This window comes from Cutaneotrichosporon cavernicola, assembly GCF_030864355.1.
Source record: "Cutaneotrichosporon cavernicola HIS019 DNA, chromosome: 4".
Taxonomy (NCBI): domain Eukaryota; kingdom Fungi; phylum Basidiomycota; class Tremellomycetes; order Trichosporonales; family Trichosporonaceae; genus Cutaneotrichosporon; species Cutaneotrichosporon cavernicola.
The window spans coordinates 1,457,625-1,473,776 of NC_083396.1; the positions used below are offsets into that span (position 1 = coordinate 1,457,625).

Sequence of the window (16,152 nt, forward strand, 5' to 3'; positions counted from 1 at the left end):
CGCCACTCACCACTCACCTACTCTACTTGGCCGCAATCCACATACAAAGCGAAATGCATACAGGATCTGATCACAACAAATCTATAACCCGCGTTACCCCCATCTTCCCCTCTATTCTCTGGCGCACGACGAGGTCTCTACGTCTCGCGGCTCGTTCTGCGCCAATGCCGGTTCTCCTCCTCCTGTCGTGCCTCCTCTTGTGCCGTGGCGAGCCGCTCGTACCCCTCCTGCTTCTTCTTGGTGGTGGCCCACCACCACCACACGCTCACCCCAGCCAAGCTCACGACTGCGACGGTGCCAAAGACCGTGAGCACGAGCCAGCCCCAGCGCGTAAACCACGGCGGGTCGTATGGCTCGAGCACGGCGTCGATGACAATCACGCCGCCGCCGAGAGTCATGCCTCCCCGCCAGAGGGGCGTGCTGGCGGGATCATCAGCAGTGTGGGCGTCAGAATGAATGCTGGTGGTTGAGAGGATGCCGATGATAGACTGCTTGGCTGCTTCCCATCGCACACTTGCGCGGCCCGCTGGGCCTGTGCGAGCCGGGCGATCGGAAGACCCTCCACGTGCATTGCGCACACCGACAAGAAAGTCGTCGTCCCCTTGGGCGCGGAAGCCAACCTCACCGTACTGACTCTCAAATACGAGGAGAGTGGGGTACACGACGTCGTCTTCGAGCGCCAGAGGTGTGTTGTCCGCGGGTGGCTGGCGCGGCCCGTGTTCCGAGCTACCTTTGGGCAAGCTCGCGCCCAAGTTCGACGGGATGATGTGCAGTTTCAGCAAGCGCTTGAGTGCCTCGGGGTCCGAGAAGTAGTACGTCATGTTAATGCGCGAGAACGCCTTATCCGTCGGCACCAGGACAGTGTACGCCGGCTGGGCGAGGTCGTCGGGGTTCGCGTTTCCATCCCCCTTACCGTTCTTGCTCTTGCCCAAGGTGCGGAAGTCCCCAGGGAGGCCGAGGTCTGACACCTCTTCGTCAGTCGGCTGACGCCCTTCGAGAATCCATCCGAAGCCTGCCTTGACGAGGAGCTCTGGCATCGTGTGCTGCTTCGAGCCGCGGATGAGCTTTGCGATATTAATTTTGACGTCAGCGGGGAGGACGACGCTGTCGATGATGTGGATCACACCCGTCTCCGTCAGTGCGTTGTGTGCGCGCAGGACAGCTGGCCGCAGGTCGCCGTTGGAAGGGACAGACGCGCTGCCAGAGTCGTGCTTCGGCCACTGGGACGGCGAGCGGAGCGTATAGTTGTTGTTGTCGCTCCTGTCAAGCAAGATATTGCCTCCTTCCATCGTCTTGAGGACTGTCAGCCCGACTTCGACATCGCGCGTGTAGAGCAGTTGTTCGACCGCATGGTAGCGCAGCACCTTGCGCAGCTCGTCGCGGCCCTCAGGGAGGAGGAGGTACTTCATCGCGAGGCCGAGGTTGTTGAAAGCCTTGTTACGAGGGAGAAAATAAGTGGTGGCAGGGTTCTTCTTGATCGAGCGCTCGAGACCCGCTGCGTATACGGCAGCAATGTACGTGGACAGCTGCAGGTCGCCGATGGCGGTCTGCAGCGTGTCGAGTGGTGGTGCAAGGATCTCGGACATGAAGTAGATGATCGTGTCGCCGCTCTTGACCGGCTGGCCGACAACGCTCGCGCCGCCAAACGAGATCTCGCCGACCTCGACGTCCCAGGTGGCGCCCGACATGCGGCGCTCCGAGACTTCGACACGGATTGGCTGACGTGCGCCTCCGAGCTCGGCAGTTGAGAGCTCGGTCGGGATCAGCATATCGTCCTTGACATCGTCCGGCGCGTAACTGCCTGCAAGGATGTGGTATTTGAGCAGCTGGGCTAACGGAGAAGTGTCATCCGCAGGAGGTCCAGGCACTGATGACAGTCCCAGCGGCCCCGCAATGCTCTGGGGGAAGAGCCCAGACAGCTCAAGTGGGAGCACGCCCTGCGACCCGAGGTAACCCATGTAATCGATGGCGTCGTCGGTCGGGGCGAGGATTGTAAAGCCGCGCTTGGCCTTTTTCCCTGGCTCGCCAATATACCGAACGGATAGGTTGGCCGAGCGCATGAGTGACACAAAGCGCGTCGCATTGCGCGACAGTAGTACCTTCTCAGCCGAGTTCAGCAGCTCGAAGCCCTCAGGCAGGATGACGTTGGGCATGATGTGGATCACGCCGTTGGCGGTGAAAATGTCCACAACTTCAGCGGTCGTGCCGTTTACTGAGAGCGAGCCGTTCTTCCCAGTTACCTCGAGGATGTCGCTGGCGCTTGAGACATTCGTGCCCTTCTTGCTCCACATGTCGCTCCAGCCAACGGGATGCTTGTCGTCAAGCACCAGGATCGTGCCGGGCGCCAGCACGCGGCTGAGGCCTTCGATGCCAAACAAACCCCGGAGGTATCCGCGCTCGAGGTCGTCGAACGCTGTCGTGAACGCGTCCTCGGACGCCACGAACAATGTCACGTGCTTGGCCTCGTCGAGGGACGGCGGGAGTGGGAGCTGCGTCTCCTGCGGCACGTCAAGCAGCTGCGCAAGATACGCCAGCTGAGGCGTGTTTCGCAACGTGTCTAGGAGGCTCGAGGGTGGGGCGAGCACGCCGTCGAGGCCGATGACGACGCCGTTGCGTACCCACCGCACGCCGCGTTCTTTCTTCCTGTCCTTGTTCTTGTCTGTGTCGGGATCCCTACCTGTCCAGATGTGTGTGTTGTTCGGATCATTCTCCCACCCAGAGCCGTCCCACACACAAGCCCCGTTCTTACCGAAGTGATCGAAGCCAACGAGCCCGCGATCCCCGCCCTCCACACTGCCTGGCAGAGCGACGCGTAGCCGCTGACCATGACTGCCAAGTAGCCCCTGTCCATGTGTGGGGGTCCACGGCGTCCCAGGTGGTGGGATAGGCGAGGGCGCCGGTTCCTTGCCCATAGGGAATAGCAAGGTCGTTTCGATAGTAATGTTATTCTCTTCCCGTGGCGCCCAATCCCTCTCTGTGAGCGTGTAGTTGAGGATATGGTACAGGAGATGCTGCCGCATTGCCCAGTTCTGATTGTCTGCTTCCGCACGAACGCGCGGCCCGTCGACCCCAGCTGCAGCGACGCGGCGCGCGAGCGCGGCTTCGGCCTCGTCGTCGTTGAGGAGCCACTCGGCGAGACCCGACGTCCCAAGCCAACCGTGTACGCGCTCGTCCGTGTCGGGCCGGTGCGCATCTTCCCACGCCTTCCATGCTGCGTCTGTCGGTGCAAAGATCGATCCATTAAACCGGCTCAACATCGGCACGAGCTTGGACCGCTGGAGGAGGTGCACAAAGGTGCCGTGCTTGTTAGAAGCGGACAGCGTGCTCATTATTGTCTCGGAATAGGCTGGGTTGTTAGTGGTAGGTCCAGATGGGCATGGGATGAGCAGCTTGGGATTCTGGCGATGTCCGAGGTGCCCGTCGTCACAACTCACGTTCCATGTCTGGCTCTGAGCTTGCCAGAGGCAGCTGTGCGGCCGACACTGCAGCCGCAAAGGCGAGCAGGGCGACCGGCCTCATGTCGAATGTAACGAGTGTAGTTTGTCGATGTCGGATAGGATGGAAAAGTTTGTGAAAGACAAGAGTGAATGTCAGATCAAGACGTTGACGCGGATGCGCATCACACACTGTGGTGGTAGTAGTGATAACTAGTCGTAAGTGATCAGTGATCATCCCGACTCTCAAGTGGGGTATTGAGTGGCAAACGGAAGCAAACCCAGATGTTAGGTCGGGGAATGTCGTCATGGTCATTGGTGCCTGATCCCTGACTGGGTAGTGGAGAGCGTGGAGAAGTATTACCCTGTACCACGTGGGTTCCCTGATTACCCTTGGAGTAATGATTCTTACATTTAAAGCAATATCACACGCCTCCTTGTTGTGTTGTGTAGGGGGAGTGTCATGACAGTGCGCCAGTGCTCCGTGTGCTCCGGATGAGAGTCGACAAGTACCTACTGTAAGGTCTAGCTAGAACCGTGAGTTGTGAACAGAGGTGCAAGCAACCTATGTAACCATAATCCATGTACAAGAAGCGCCCGGGGGCTATTGTTGTTACCAGTGTCTATGTGCCTGAGACCAGCTCACGCCTGTGTATGCCTCGACTTCGCCTACGCCTCGTCATGCGTCACCGACAAATCCGGCCCTCCATGCATCCGGAGAACGCCAGCCATCTGCTCCCGGCGCAAGCGCTCTTTGGCGAGCTCGTCGCGCAGCCGCTGGTTCTCGAGGGCGAGCTCGTTCCTCTTTCCTTTGGTTGTTTGGAGATCTTGTCGCAGCGCAGTCTGCACAGCGTCCTCTGTACCCAGCGCGATGTCGTTGTACATCCCGTCCAGCTCGACATTGAAGGCATTGTAGATCTCGTCCACCTCCATCTCCTTCGCAGCAAGCTGGGTGTGGAGGAGATCCTCGCGTTCCTTTGCGCGGGTTACTTGCGCCTCGAGCTGGGCAACAAGGTCTGCCTGCAGGCTCGCGTTGCGCGCGAGCATGCGCACTCGTTCGGTATCGGCTAGCGCTTGGGCGAGGTGGTCCTCGACCGCCTGGGTACTGTTCACGAGGACCTTGAGCTGCTCCTCTGAGCTGTCCTTGTACAAGGGGATGTCGGCACCGAAACTCGTCACGTCGTCGGTGGAGGAGATGAGCTCCGCCAGTTGTCAATTTCATTCAAGGACTAGGAGCTCACATGTATATTGCGGTTGTGCGGCGAGCGCGCCAAACTCGCTTGCCTCTCAAACCGGCGTTCACGCCGCGACTCCTTCAATTGCTTGCTCAACACCACCACGTTCTTGCGCACGGCACGGGCCTGCTTGCGTGCATCTCCAATCTGCCGTTAGCCAGGTTCTGGAATCAGACACGAACTGTTTGCCTGGCGGCATCGGCCGCGGAAGCGAGGTCCGGGTGGTCGCTCATCACCACGTCGCACTGCTCAATGGCTGACTTGAGCGTGCAGACCGTATCAACGGTCGCGGTTGACGTTGTACTCTGCATGCTTGCGACGCTGGCGACGGAGGCTACGCTTGATACTCTCTTCGAAGGAGTGAGGGCACCACTCGATCGCCTCTCATCTCTGGGCGTGAGGATTCTCTTGCCAGACCCTGAACACGACCCCGCCCTCGACGGGCCTGCGCTGAGGGTCGATGGGTATCGGGGCATGTGAGCCTGCGTCGGCGTTAGGTCGCCCTCGTGGCGGGACGTGACCGTGTCGCTCGGCGTTCTCTTGCGTGGCGACAGGTGTTCGGCGGGGTGTGCACGCTTCTGAGCGACAGGCGAGACGTTCTCGTCGTTAGGCGGAGGCCCGCGGCTTCCAGAGATGGATCTAAGCTTCGGAGCGGCGCCTAGGCCCATCAGCCGCGAGACCGTCGGAGGTGGGGCGGCTGGACCCTGTGGTATGGGAAGCGGTCTCCGCGTCGGCGGGGCCTCAGTTCCGGCGTGGCTGGGGATGGAGAGGGGCGTTGGCTGGGACACGCCATTCATCACATTCTCCATCGCAACAGCATCGGGCTGCTGCAGCATTGAGGGAACGATACTGGCTGTCGGAGGCGGCAGAGGAGCGACATATCCGCCCCTCCCGGGCGGCTGGCGGGGACCCTTCGGAGACATCGTGCCGGATCGGCTTAATGTGCCTGCCCTGGAGAGCACCGACTTTGTCGGCGACTGGGGTAAATAACCTAAGGACGAGTCGCGCGAGAGACTCTCCGTGATCGAAGAGGCTAATGTTGGGACCTGGACTCGCGTGATCAGGTCTCCTGGGGACATGCCCGGCTTTAACGGCGACGAGCGGGCTGAAGTTAGCGCTGCTACTGGCCTCAACATACTCTTCATTCTCTCGTCCTCCTCCGCGGCGGCTTTGGCATGGCGCTCGCGTGCCTCCAGCTGCTCACGCATGGCCGTAACCCGTGAAGGCGCACTCGGGAAGGGTGGAGGAAGACGCGGCGATGCCATCGCTGCGAGGGAGCGGGAGTTGTTGCGCGCCTCGTCAAGACGAAAAGCGAGCCTGTCGTCCGAGTAGTCCTCCATAGCAGGAGAAGCCCGGCCCTGGCCACTCTCTAACTTGGCAAGTGACCTCGGAGGCGACGAGGGGTTGTAGGGCGACATGGGCGAGCACGGTGAAGCGGGTGACGCTTGAGACAAACCGTGGCCAGCTGAGGAGATGGTGTCGACGCCTGAGAGTGCGCTGCTGTCCATCCCCGAGCTCCGACTAGTGATGGAGCGGCTGCGGTGCGTGCTCGTCGTGCTTGTTGAGCCGAAGCCATCGCCGCTGCCGTGCCCTCCTCGGGAGGAGGCGGTGCTGGAGCCGAAGAGCATACGCGAGGCTCTCTTGCTGAGCGTCGGCGTCTGCATTAACGGGTTCGGGTTGTTGGATGGCAGCACGTAGACCATGGCCTTCGAGACTGCATGTTAGTCCAAATCTAAGACGCGACGTACTCCTCTCCACAACGGTCTTGTTCACGTCCTCTGATCCGATGAGCTCGCGGACGACAGGCTCACCCTTCGCTGGGATGTAAGAGACGCGGCAGAGGTCCCCAGCCAACGGCTCTAAGCGGATGATGAGTGTGGTCGACTCATCGGGCTCGGGTAGAGGCAAGTCGCCGTAGTCTGAGCCTGCGACCTCCACCAGGACCTTTGCCTGAAGATCAGCTTGGAAGTCGTCCAAACTTACCTTTCGCTGTTCGGCAGACCATCCCACCATCGTCCAGACATTCCAGTAGGCTTTCACTCGCGACCCGTCGACGTCAAAGGTCTCGTCGCTAACTAGGACGTATGGGGTCTGCTTTACCTGTGACGGAAGTATCTTGCTGCGCGCGAGCGCCTGTGCGGCCCAGACATTCTGTACAAAGCGAAGCTTGTCTGTGCGGGCTGCTTGAGAATCGAGCCCGACTGGTGCTGGCGGGTGGCACACCTGGAATGTGCGGAGTGGCAAGTTCCAGCGGTCGCCTTGGTCTGCAATGGGTTGCTCGAAGAAGAGTTGGAAGTCTCCATTTCCAACGTCTGCGATACGAACGTCCAAGATGTCTACCACGCCGCGGAACTTGAGTTGGGCCCGCCGCGCGCCGTCCTTCTCCTTGACTGCTACGCCGCCCCCGGACTTTATAAGGCCCTTGATGTCATCGAGCCCGGTTGCCCTGCAGCCACTGATAGCCTGGACCTGGCGCTTGGTGATCATGAGTTTGTCGTCGAACAAGACGAGTGTGCAGTGAAGCGGGTTGGGTGTGCCAACCTCCTTCTGCGGCGATGCAAAGCTGCTGCTGGAGCCGAACGACGTAACAGTGCTTGACTTGCCAGACTTGATAGACACAGGGCGACTGGCGCGAGGGTTGTAGATCACTCCGTCTGTGGTCATGTCCTCGGCGTCGATCGAGTCGAGATAGTCGCGGTTGTTACTGTAGAGGCTCGCCTGAAGTCAGTTACGCCGATGTCACAAACCTACAGGGAACCCATCGACGTTGCGCTCCAAGGAGTACATAACAGTAGCCCGCACAGTCCGCTCATCTGGTTCGCAGCGTGCAATGCGCGATGCAATGTCCTTTGCTTCCAACAGCTTGGCGCGCTGAGGAGAAAGTACCGACATGTATTTGACCATTTCTGCTATCAGTAACGGTTAGCGAGCACCCAGCTCACCTTCCCAAAGAAGAATGTATCGCGGGACACGCTGAACAGGCTCCATCAGTAGCTCAAACAGCCCGATGTTTCCGATGCCTGTAGTCTGATACTTGGTGCTCTGGATGTCAGCTGCAGTAGCCACGCGAGCGCACATCAATAAAGGTCACGAATCTAGGGTGTTTCCTCTTCATCTCGTTGAACGTCTTCTGCGCCTCATCCTGGTTTGCGATGTATGTCCGGAAGCAGTCGAGGGTCTTAAGGGTCTTGAGCTGGGGGTCAGCTGTCGCCACATCCACACACGTACATGATTAAGGCAGACATCCCCGACGACCATGTCAGCTTGTCCGCTCTCCCACATCTTCTCAAGATCTGCCAGAAACGCCATCGCTGCGGGCAGCACCGCATCTATGTTGCCAAACAACGTCTTGGCCTCGTACACAGGGATGATGCTAGTACTGGGCGACTTGGCAAAGTGTCGCAGGGGGTCGGCGTACGACTGAGGTCAGCTCCTACTTCTCTATCACCTCACGAGCTTCAAGGCCTTGACGCGTGACACGTAAGACCGCTCGGTTCGTACGAGCTCCTCAATCCGGCTTCTGAGCAGCTTGCCCAATTCCTCTTGCTTCGAACCCTCCCTCTCCCCTGTGGGTTGCGGCAATGTAGATGCAATCGCCTTTGGGGGCCGCGGAATGGCCGTGGGCCGCTCGACGATGTCTCCGAGCTTGCTTAAGAGAGCGGTCGTTTCGTTGTTCTCCGGCCCGACAACCACGACATCACTGAGGAAGGCGCGGAGTGGTTTGCCCTGGGCGTCGGGGAAGGATCGGCGTGCGGACGAGTTGAGGTCGATATACGACTTCTTAGGTGGGAGGGGGGGTGGGGAGGGGGAGCGGGCAGCGGGTCCACGTGAGCGGCTGCGAGGACGGCGGAAGGGGGATCCGGTGACGATGGGGGGCATGGCGTCGTCCCAGAGGAGGGTGGTTGAGAGTCAAGAGAATAAAGGATAATTGCCGTGGTCGTGTGGTCGTGTGGTCGTGTGGTCGTTGTGGCCGTTCACTGTTTTGAAAGTATAGTTTATATGAATGTTTGGTGAGTGAGAGGGGTAATGAGATAATGAGGGATGGTGGATGGTGAATGATGGGATGAATGGGATGATGGGTTGTTGGGACAGATAGGTAAAAGGTAAATGAGCTGTTGGATCGTAGGAGGAGAGTGTTGTTTGGCTCTTTTGGCTACAGGAGAGTGGCTATGGCGCCCCTCGCCGCCCCTCACAGGGTTCAAATCAAGGGTCAAACTGCAGTCAAGCCTTAAAGAAAAATCAACCGCGCCCTCCCTTTTGCTAGTACGTATTAAACTAAGTGGAACTAGTATTTAAGCTTTTCCACGTGGTCATCAAGTCGAGCTCTGACACGCGGGCTCACGGAACACTTGGTCATGTAATAAACTGACTGTAACTGTAACACTTGGATGTCTCGTCCCAATCTCATAGCAACACCACTTGGACCTTCCCTCTCCTCGGCCCTCCTCCCTATCTGTCCGTTGATCCATCACTCATCTACCACTCTCATACAATACAGTCCACCGTCACACCTACACACTCACCACGCTCAAAATCATTAACAACCTCGACTTGCCCCTTTCCACGTACCCCGGCCCGCTCGCCGGTGCCAACATGCCGAGCATTGATTGACATGACAACGTTACCTGCCAACGACATGTCCAAACCCACTTCCCCACAACAACGACCAACACGGACAGTCTCCAACGCTTCCTCGGGTGATCGCACAATTCGCCCCCGCCACCTCAGCACCTCGAGCGGCGGCAGTGACGAGCCCGCCCTTGACGAATCCGCCCTTACTGAGGACGCGAACCTGCCGGACGACACGGCCGACACACGCACACCGGCTCAACCACCATGGGCCGCCGACTCATGGGGTGACACCGAGTTGCGAGACCACCCACCACCCTTCTGGCGCCAGGCCAGCGACCAAGGATTCAACGAGAATGAGGATTCAGAACAGGGCCCAAGCGACTATTGGCGCCGTCCCTCACCGCCCCTTTCACCGGAACTGTCGACCGGGTCCACCGATCCATGGTTACGATACCAGCCAGATACGGGCACACCAGAAAGCGAGGATGAGCACCAAGATACCGCAGAGTATTCCAAGCGTCTGGAGCAGGTGTTGTCGCTCGCCGACCAGTCACCAACGCCTTCGCCGACCCGACGGCGCGATCGCAATCGTGCAATGTTCCTGGCTGATGGAGATGATTCGGGTGACGATGATCCGTCGAGCTATCTTCAGAGCGGCCAGGGCTACGACGAGGCCGTCCGCAATGTGCTGCTCGACAGTGGAGAGGCGGTCGATACGCTGTCTGTCGAGAAGGAGGAAGACGAGTTTGGCGCGTTGCCGGTGCACTCGAGGGTGAGTGACAAGACAATGACACGGCTAACTTGATCAGGGGGAATCCTCCATGCGAACCCCTTCCACAACATCACTCTCTGCGTCCGTTCAGGAGAGGATACAGTCGCCCATGCGCGCTAGCCCCTCTGGCCCTTCGCGATCCTACATCCGTGCGTGGCACGGTCGCGGCTAGTGCTAACGTACAGACCCTTCGGTGTCAAGGTTGCGATCGCAACCCCACACCCGCAACACCTCTACATCTACCCACTTGACGGCATCGAGCCTTGCCAATCACACACGTCTCCCAAGCCACTTTTCGCAGGTGTCCCTCTCTCGCTCGGACTCGATTTCAACCACGTCATTAGCCGGCCCGTCCCGCCCTTTGGCTTCGGCGCTGGAATCACCGCCTGTCGCCGAGGACATGAAAGGCCCAGCGTTCACGTTCCACCCCCTGCGCCACCTGTCTGCGCACCTGTTTAATCGGGCCAGAGACCGAGACCGAGAAAATGGCGCCTCATCGCCTACCCCACGCCCGTCCCCATCCAAGCGGACAGGGTCTGTCCTCGGCCTTTCCTTGGGGAGAGGAGTAGGCGAGGCACCTTCTCCACCGCCAACGGAGAGGAGTCTGGGCACTCCCACGGTCATGGACACGAACGGTATGATAGCTGTCGGCACGCAGGGTGGTTACGTGGTGGTATATGGCTTCAACCAGGAGGTGCGAAGCGTCTTGGGCAATGAGGCGACTGGTAAGAGGCACCGCGACGGCCGTTGCTCACATCACAGTTCTGTCTGGGCCGGTTACCGCAGTGACCGTCTGCCCGGATCAGACCTGGATCGGCGTAGGTCACGCGAGCGGCAACATCTTCCTCTGGGACCTGTCACATCCGTCAAAGCCGAGCCGCACATGTCTCGCAGTGGCTTTGGCGCAAGTCCTCTCTGGTCGTAAGGAAGGCCACCTGCAAGGGTCTCGGATTATCCACATTGGCTTCGTCGGCAAGCGCCACACTTCCATCGTCACTGCCGACGAGGAGGGTAGGGCGTTCTGGTTCAGTCTGGGCCGTGTGATGGGGGTTGACAGTAATGACGTTGTTCGGATGCTGGGCTCGTATCCCGAGCGGGAGCACGAACGACCAGAGCGTCCGCTTGACTCTGCAAGGAATGAAGGGGAGACGTCGGCGCCCAGCTCTATCCGGTCTCAGCCGGTCAAGAAGCCCACAACACTGTTTGCGGCATTACCTCTCCCTCACGGTGCAGCTCCTCACGCGACAGACGAGTTCCACGTCACAGCGCTCCTCACGCCTGTCAAACTTGTTGTTGTTGGTATGAAGCCCTCCGCCAAGACATGGTTCCGCAAGATGCGCGACACGGCCGGTGGCGATTGCGGAGGATTTGTTGGCTGTGCGGTATGGCTCAAGTCCGGAGAGGTCACTGCAGGAACCGCAACGTCGCCCCCGTCCGACCCCGTCCTCGCGTACTCGTGGGGCACGTCACTGCGCTTCCTCCGCGTTCGTGTGTCCGTCACCGAGCTGCTGGAACGGTCGCAACGCGCCAGCAAGAATGACAAGAAGCCTGCGCAGATAAAATCACCAGAGTTCATTGAGGGCCGTCGTTGGGAAGCTCCGAACCCCATCCAGTCTCTTCACTGGTTTGACTCAGACGTGAGTGGCGTGACCAGCCGTCACTGACGTTCAGCATCTTTTGATCATCACCAACGAGGAGCTGCTCTTGATCAACGTCCGTACGATGAAGGCCATCGAGAACACTCCGCTCCAGACGAAGCTTCTCACCTCGCAAGACTTCTACTCTGGTCTCAGCATCCGCAAGGCCGACATCGACGCTGTGCCGAACACCATCGCCAGCAGCGCGCGAACCTTCCGCGAGAAGCTTTTCCTCCTCACCAAGGCCAATGTCCAGGTTGGCACTCTGCAGCACTGGAACGATCGCGTCTTGGCAAACGTCCACAAGGGGGACTTCCTCGCCGCCATCAACCTGGCACTGGCGTACTACGAAGGCCGAGCTGCAGGCAACACGATCGGCCTACCAGAAGAGCCCGGTGCCCGGCGCGACGTAGTCGGCACCCGTGTTCGCGAACTGATGCGAGCCTCCCTCGACTGGGCGTTTTCTGAGGAACGCATGCACGACGACACGCACTTCAGTGCCGATGGCCGAGGGGTGGACCTCACTTCACTCTTTGAGGGCCTGGCGACGGCCTGCATCGACGCGTGCTTGGCCATGCACGACTCCGAATTCCTCTTCGACGAGGCGTACGAGCACTTTGCCAACGTGGGCATCCAGAACATCTTCCTGGCCCGCCTCGAGGGATACATCTTTGAGGACCGCGTGTCTGAGGTGCCGCCAAACGTCGTTCAGGCCATGATCTCCATGCACGACATCCAGGGCGAGTACGGCCTGGCGGAGGCCATTATTTGGCATATTGCTCCCAACTCGCTCGACATCAACCAGGCTGTCACGCTGTGCGAGGAGCATGGGTTGTGGGACGCCCTCATCCACGTCTACACTCAAGCCATGGGCGACTATGCTGCCCCGATTGTCAAGCTCATTGGCATCGTGTGTGACATCCAGCGTGCTCGTCGCGAACGCCCCAGCCTCGTCGGCGACAGCGTCGACCGATCAGATGTGGAGGAAGAGCTGGCACCGGACGCTTACAAGCTCTACGCTTACGTTGCGAACGTTCTCTCTGGCCTCTGGTACCCGTCCGGCGAGCAGATGCGGGAGAGTGAGGCGGCGTCGGCTAGGACCGCCGCGTATAGCCTGCTCTTCTCTGATCGCACGGTCGAATGGCCCCAAGGCTCAAACGACCTCGTGCTCACCGATCAGAGTGACTCGGGAGGCTTTGAACCAGCGTACCCATACTTGCGGCTGCTCCTGCAGTTCGACACAGAGGCGTTCCTCCACGCGATGGACTTGGCGTTCGAGGACCCGTATCTCAACGACCCGTCCCGCGCAATTAACCGGCAAACGATCATCAACCTCATGCTCGACGTAATGGACGACGGCTTCCACTCGAGCGACGTGACGTTCCTTCACATCTTTGTTGCGCGCAACCTGCCAAAGTACCCTCAGTTCATCTTCATTCCGCCATCAACATCACATCGCATCCTTGTGAGCCTGGCCTCCGACCCCGACCAGTCGACGCGCGAGGACAGGCAGCTCGCGGCCGAGTACCTCCTCTCAGCATACACGCCTCACGATGCCGACGAAATGTTGGGCCGCTTCGAGCAGGCAGGCTTCTTCCGCATCCTGCGTGCGGCGTGCAGGCGCGACCGGAAATGGGGTGCGCTAATCGACACGCTGTTGAGGGACCCAGACGCAGACGACGGTGTTTTCACTAGCCTCGACGAGATCATCACGGTTTCCAAGACTTCTCTTGGCATTGTCCCGGACGAGGTGTTGACCGCTGCGTCCAACGCGCTGCCTCACCTCTTCGACCTTAGTGTGCGCCAGACGGCTCTTCTCCTCGACCGGTCTCTGCCGTCCCTCCACGAGTCGGCGATCAAGGCGCTTGACGGATCTGAGCACAAGCAGGCAGCGTATCTACGCTGTCTGCTTGACCCGAAGGCTGACGAGAACGAGAGCGACGACGGGCAGGAAGATGACGGCGTGATCTTGCAGCCATCCAAACACCTCCACAACAGCGCTCGTCACAAGTACGTGTCGCTCCTGGCACAGCAGGACCCATCCGCGATCCTCCCGTTCCTTGACGAGCAAGGCAAGGCAGCGTTCGACCTGCCTCTCCTGGCGGAGCAATTCGAGATGGCCGGCGTTCCCGAAGGTCAGCTGTGGGCGCTTGACCGCAACGGCCAACGCAAGGAAACGTTCGAGACGATCGACTCAGTCCTTGCCTCACGCGGCGCCGATCTCGCCGAGGGCATCCACCGGCACTCAGAGGGCGACATCCACGCGTCACTAGCGACGCTCTCCAGCGTAGCGCATATGGCCATTCGGCTGTGCCAGGAGCACTCAGGCGAGAGTAGCGACGCTGAGGACATGTGGTTCGGCGTGCTCCACTCGATCACCGAGCTCGTACACTCAGTGTCGGCCCTCAAGCAAGACGACCTGGGATCGTCAGCGCTCGAGACACTGCGTGGCCTCGTCCAGGACACGCTGCAGGCACTGCTATCGACGTCCTCAGCGCACCTCTCGTTTGCGCGGCTGTTCAAGCGCCTCGTCGAAGCCGCACCGACTGGCAAGGGCAAGGGCAAGGGCAAGAAAGGCGGAGCACGCGCATACTCCGAGTTCCGCGCGATATTGTCCGGCATGCTTGACTCGTTCCGACAGGACACGGACGTGCTGTCCTTGAGCATCCGGCTTGTGGACGCGGACATGTTCGAGCTGCTGGGCGAGAAGGTGGCGAAGAGCCAGGCGGGCTGGAGCCCACACTCATCAACTTGCGCACTGTGCAACAAGGCTCTCTGGAAGGCGGGGGATAAGGTGGACGTGCGTGCAGATGGGAGCGCGGTACACGTCGCCTGCAGCAACTAGACTCTACAGTAATATCATATGCACTACCTAACGTCGTCGTGTCGGGCTGTCGGGCCCCGCTGCGTCCTCAAGCCGGCCGCCGTGATACGTGACCATCTCGTCTTGCTGGTGTAGGGCGAAGTGCGCTCCACCGCCAGCAGCGGGGTTGCCAAACAGGCTCGTCTCGCCGGTAAAGCTGTCCGAGCCGCGCGGATACCCGCTCGCATCAGAGTCGAAGCTGTTATCGACAAGTTCAAAGTCTTGAGCTGCCGGCTCGGCATATCCCGCTGTGTCGTCAAAGCTGTCGTCGGCGTCATCAATACTCTCGTCGTCCCCGATAATACGGCCGGTTACGTCGCGTTGGATCTCAATGTCGCTCCCGTACGATGTGTTGGCCAGACTCCGGCGAGGGCGGTACCCGTACGTTGACTCGTCGAACTCGAAGCGCTGGGTATCCTGACGCTCGAACAGGCGCCGTGCAGTAGGAAGCTCCTCCTTCTGGATGGAGGGGCCCGGGATCGGCGCGTCAAACTCCTTCCGCGCTGCCGCCAGGTCCGCTGCAAGATCATGTGGCGCCAGCGAGTATCGCCGCAGTTCCGCTGGCGTGTGCTGGCGTGGGCTGGGCTCGTAATCCATGTCCATCAGGTCAAAATCTGACGCCTTAATCGGTGTCGCGGCGACCGTCATGATCCGTTGGGCCGTCGGCGGGAGCACATAGTTCATCGTCTTGGGTGGAGACATGCCGAGCTTGACGTCGTCGTCTTCGTCGAGAATATGGCGCTGTGCCGAGGACGAGGGCTGAGCGGATGTGCGATGTGCCCGGCGGAACATGCTGCGCGACGACGGAGAGAGTACCCCAAACTGTTCGCCCAACGTGGTAGAAGTAATGTCAAGCAGCATTGTCGACGGGGAGCGGTGGGCAGTTGGTGAATCGGGGTCAGGCAGAGCTGGCCGTGGCGTGGATCCTGCGTGAAAGCGCAGTGTAGAGTCATAATCGTTGGGGGTATCGGGGCTGAGTGACCGGTCGAAATCGTACCCCCTTGGGAGGGAAGGTGTCGGCTCATCTGTATTTGTGATTGAGAGGCGCGAGAGCTGGCGGTCGACCCGATCAAATGGACTGCCTAAGCTGTCGTCGAGGCTCACGTCCCGATCCTTCATTGGGGTACTCGTCGCAGCTGGGTCGAAGAAACTCCCGCCAAGCTCGCTGTGCGTATCATCGTAATGCGTCTCGTCCACCGTGCTCCCTTCTCCGGGCCTTTCGCCAAACGCCAGAGTGAAGAACTCTTGCCAGAACTGTGCGGCTTCGCGAGTCGGCTGGTTGGCCAAGGCGAACCGCTTGATCTCGGGGAGAATGCGCGTGGTGACGGTCGCGTGTAGGCGGGCAAAGTTGGCGTCAATCTGTTGCAGGAGAAGTGTATTCAGCTGGTCGATCTGCTCCATCTGCTGCTGGAGAGGCGCGGTCGCGTCGACACCCTCGATGGGGTAGAACGGTGGGTTGGTGAGGATGTCAGCATGCTGTGACATTCTGCAATGCTGATTGTGTGAGGTGTGAGGTGGGAGGTGTCGGCAGCAAACGTTGTGGAACGTTTGTTTGGTTTTGACGTGATTTGAGGCTCTGTGCGCGTCCGTCGTCAGTGATTAAAGGTGGGTATCAAATAACAAGTGAGATGCCGCATTC

The 16,152-nt window shown here is 59.7% G+C and overlaps 5 protein-coding genes across 5 annotated transcripts; 2 read left to right on the plus strand and 3 right to left on the minus strand.

The window, feature by feature from the left end:
* Positions 1–137: 137 nt before the first annotated feature.
* Positions 138–3,519, minus strand: CcaverHIS019_0405690 (uncharacterized protein; the record flags this gene model as incomplete). The annotated part of the gene is made up of 2 exons (XM_060600418.1): positions 138–3,346; positions 3,435–3,519. The coding sequence occupies 2 exons, from the start codon at positions 3,517–3,519 to the stop codon at positions 138–140; spliced, it is 3,294 nt and encodes a 1,097-aa protein (XP_060457014.1).
* Positions 2,310–2,561, plus strand: CcaverHIS019_0405700 (uncharacterized protein; the record flags this gene model as incomplete). The annotated part of the gene is made up of 1 exon (XM_060600419.1): positions 2,310–2,561. One exon carries the CDS (start codon positions 2,310–2,312, stop codon positions 2,559–2,561), a length of 252 nt encoding a protein of 83 aa, XP_060457015.1.
* Positions 3,520–4,103: 584 nt separating the features above from the next.
* Positions 4,104–8,548, minus strand: CcaverHIS019_0405710 (uncharacterized protein; the record flags this gene model as incomplete). Its single annotated transcript, XM_060600420.1, has 11 exons — positions 4,104–4,634; positions 4,676–4,816; positions 4,852–5,774; positions 5,808–6,383; positions 6,418–6,619; positions 6,653–7,387; positions 7,421–7,575; positions 7,612–7,711; positions 7,746–7,862; positions 7,898–8,089; positions 8,123–8,548. 11 exons carry the CDS (start codon positions 8,546–8,548, stop codon positions 4,104–4,106), a joined length of 4,098 nt encoding a protein of 1,365 aa, XP_060457016.1.
* Positions 8,549–9,305: 757 nt separating this feature from the next.
* On the plus strand, positions 9,306–14,495 carry CcaverHIS019_0405720 (uncharacterized protein; the record flags this gene model as incomplete). Its single annotated transcript, XM_060600421.1, has 5 exons — positions 9,306–10,013; positions 10,051–10,162; positions 10,199–10,738; positions 10,776–11,650; positions 11,685–14,495. The coding sequence occupies 5 exons, from the start codon at positions 9,306–9,308 to the stop codon at positions 14,493–14,495; spliced, it is 5,046 nt and encodes a 1,681-aa protein (XP_060457017.1).
* A 27-nt stretch (positions 14,496–14,522) lies between these two features.
* Positions 14,523–15,998, minus strand: CcaverHIS019_0405730 (uncharacterized protein; the record flags this gene model as incomplete). The annotated part of the gene is made up of 1 exon (XM_060600423.1): positions 14,523–15,998. One exon carries the CDS (start codon positions 15,996–15,998, stop codon positions 14,523–14,525), a length of 1,476 nt encoding a protein of 491 aa, XP_060457018.1.
* Between the last annotated feature and the right edge of the window lie 154 nt (positions 15,999–16,152).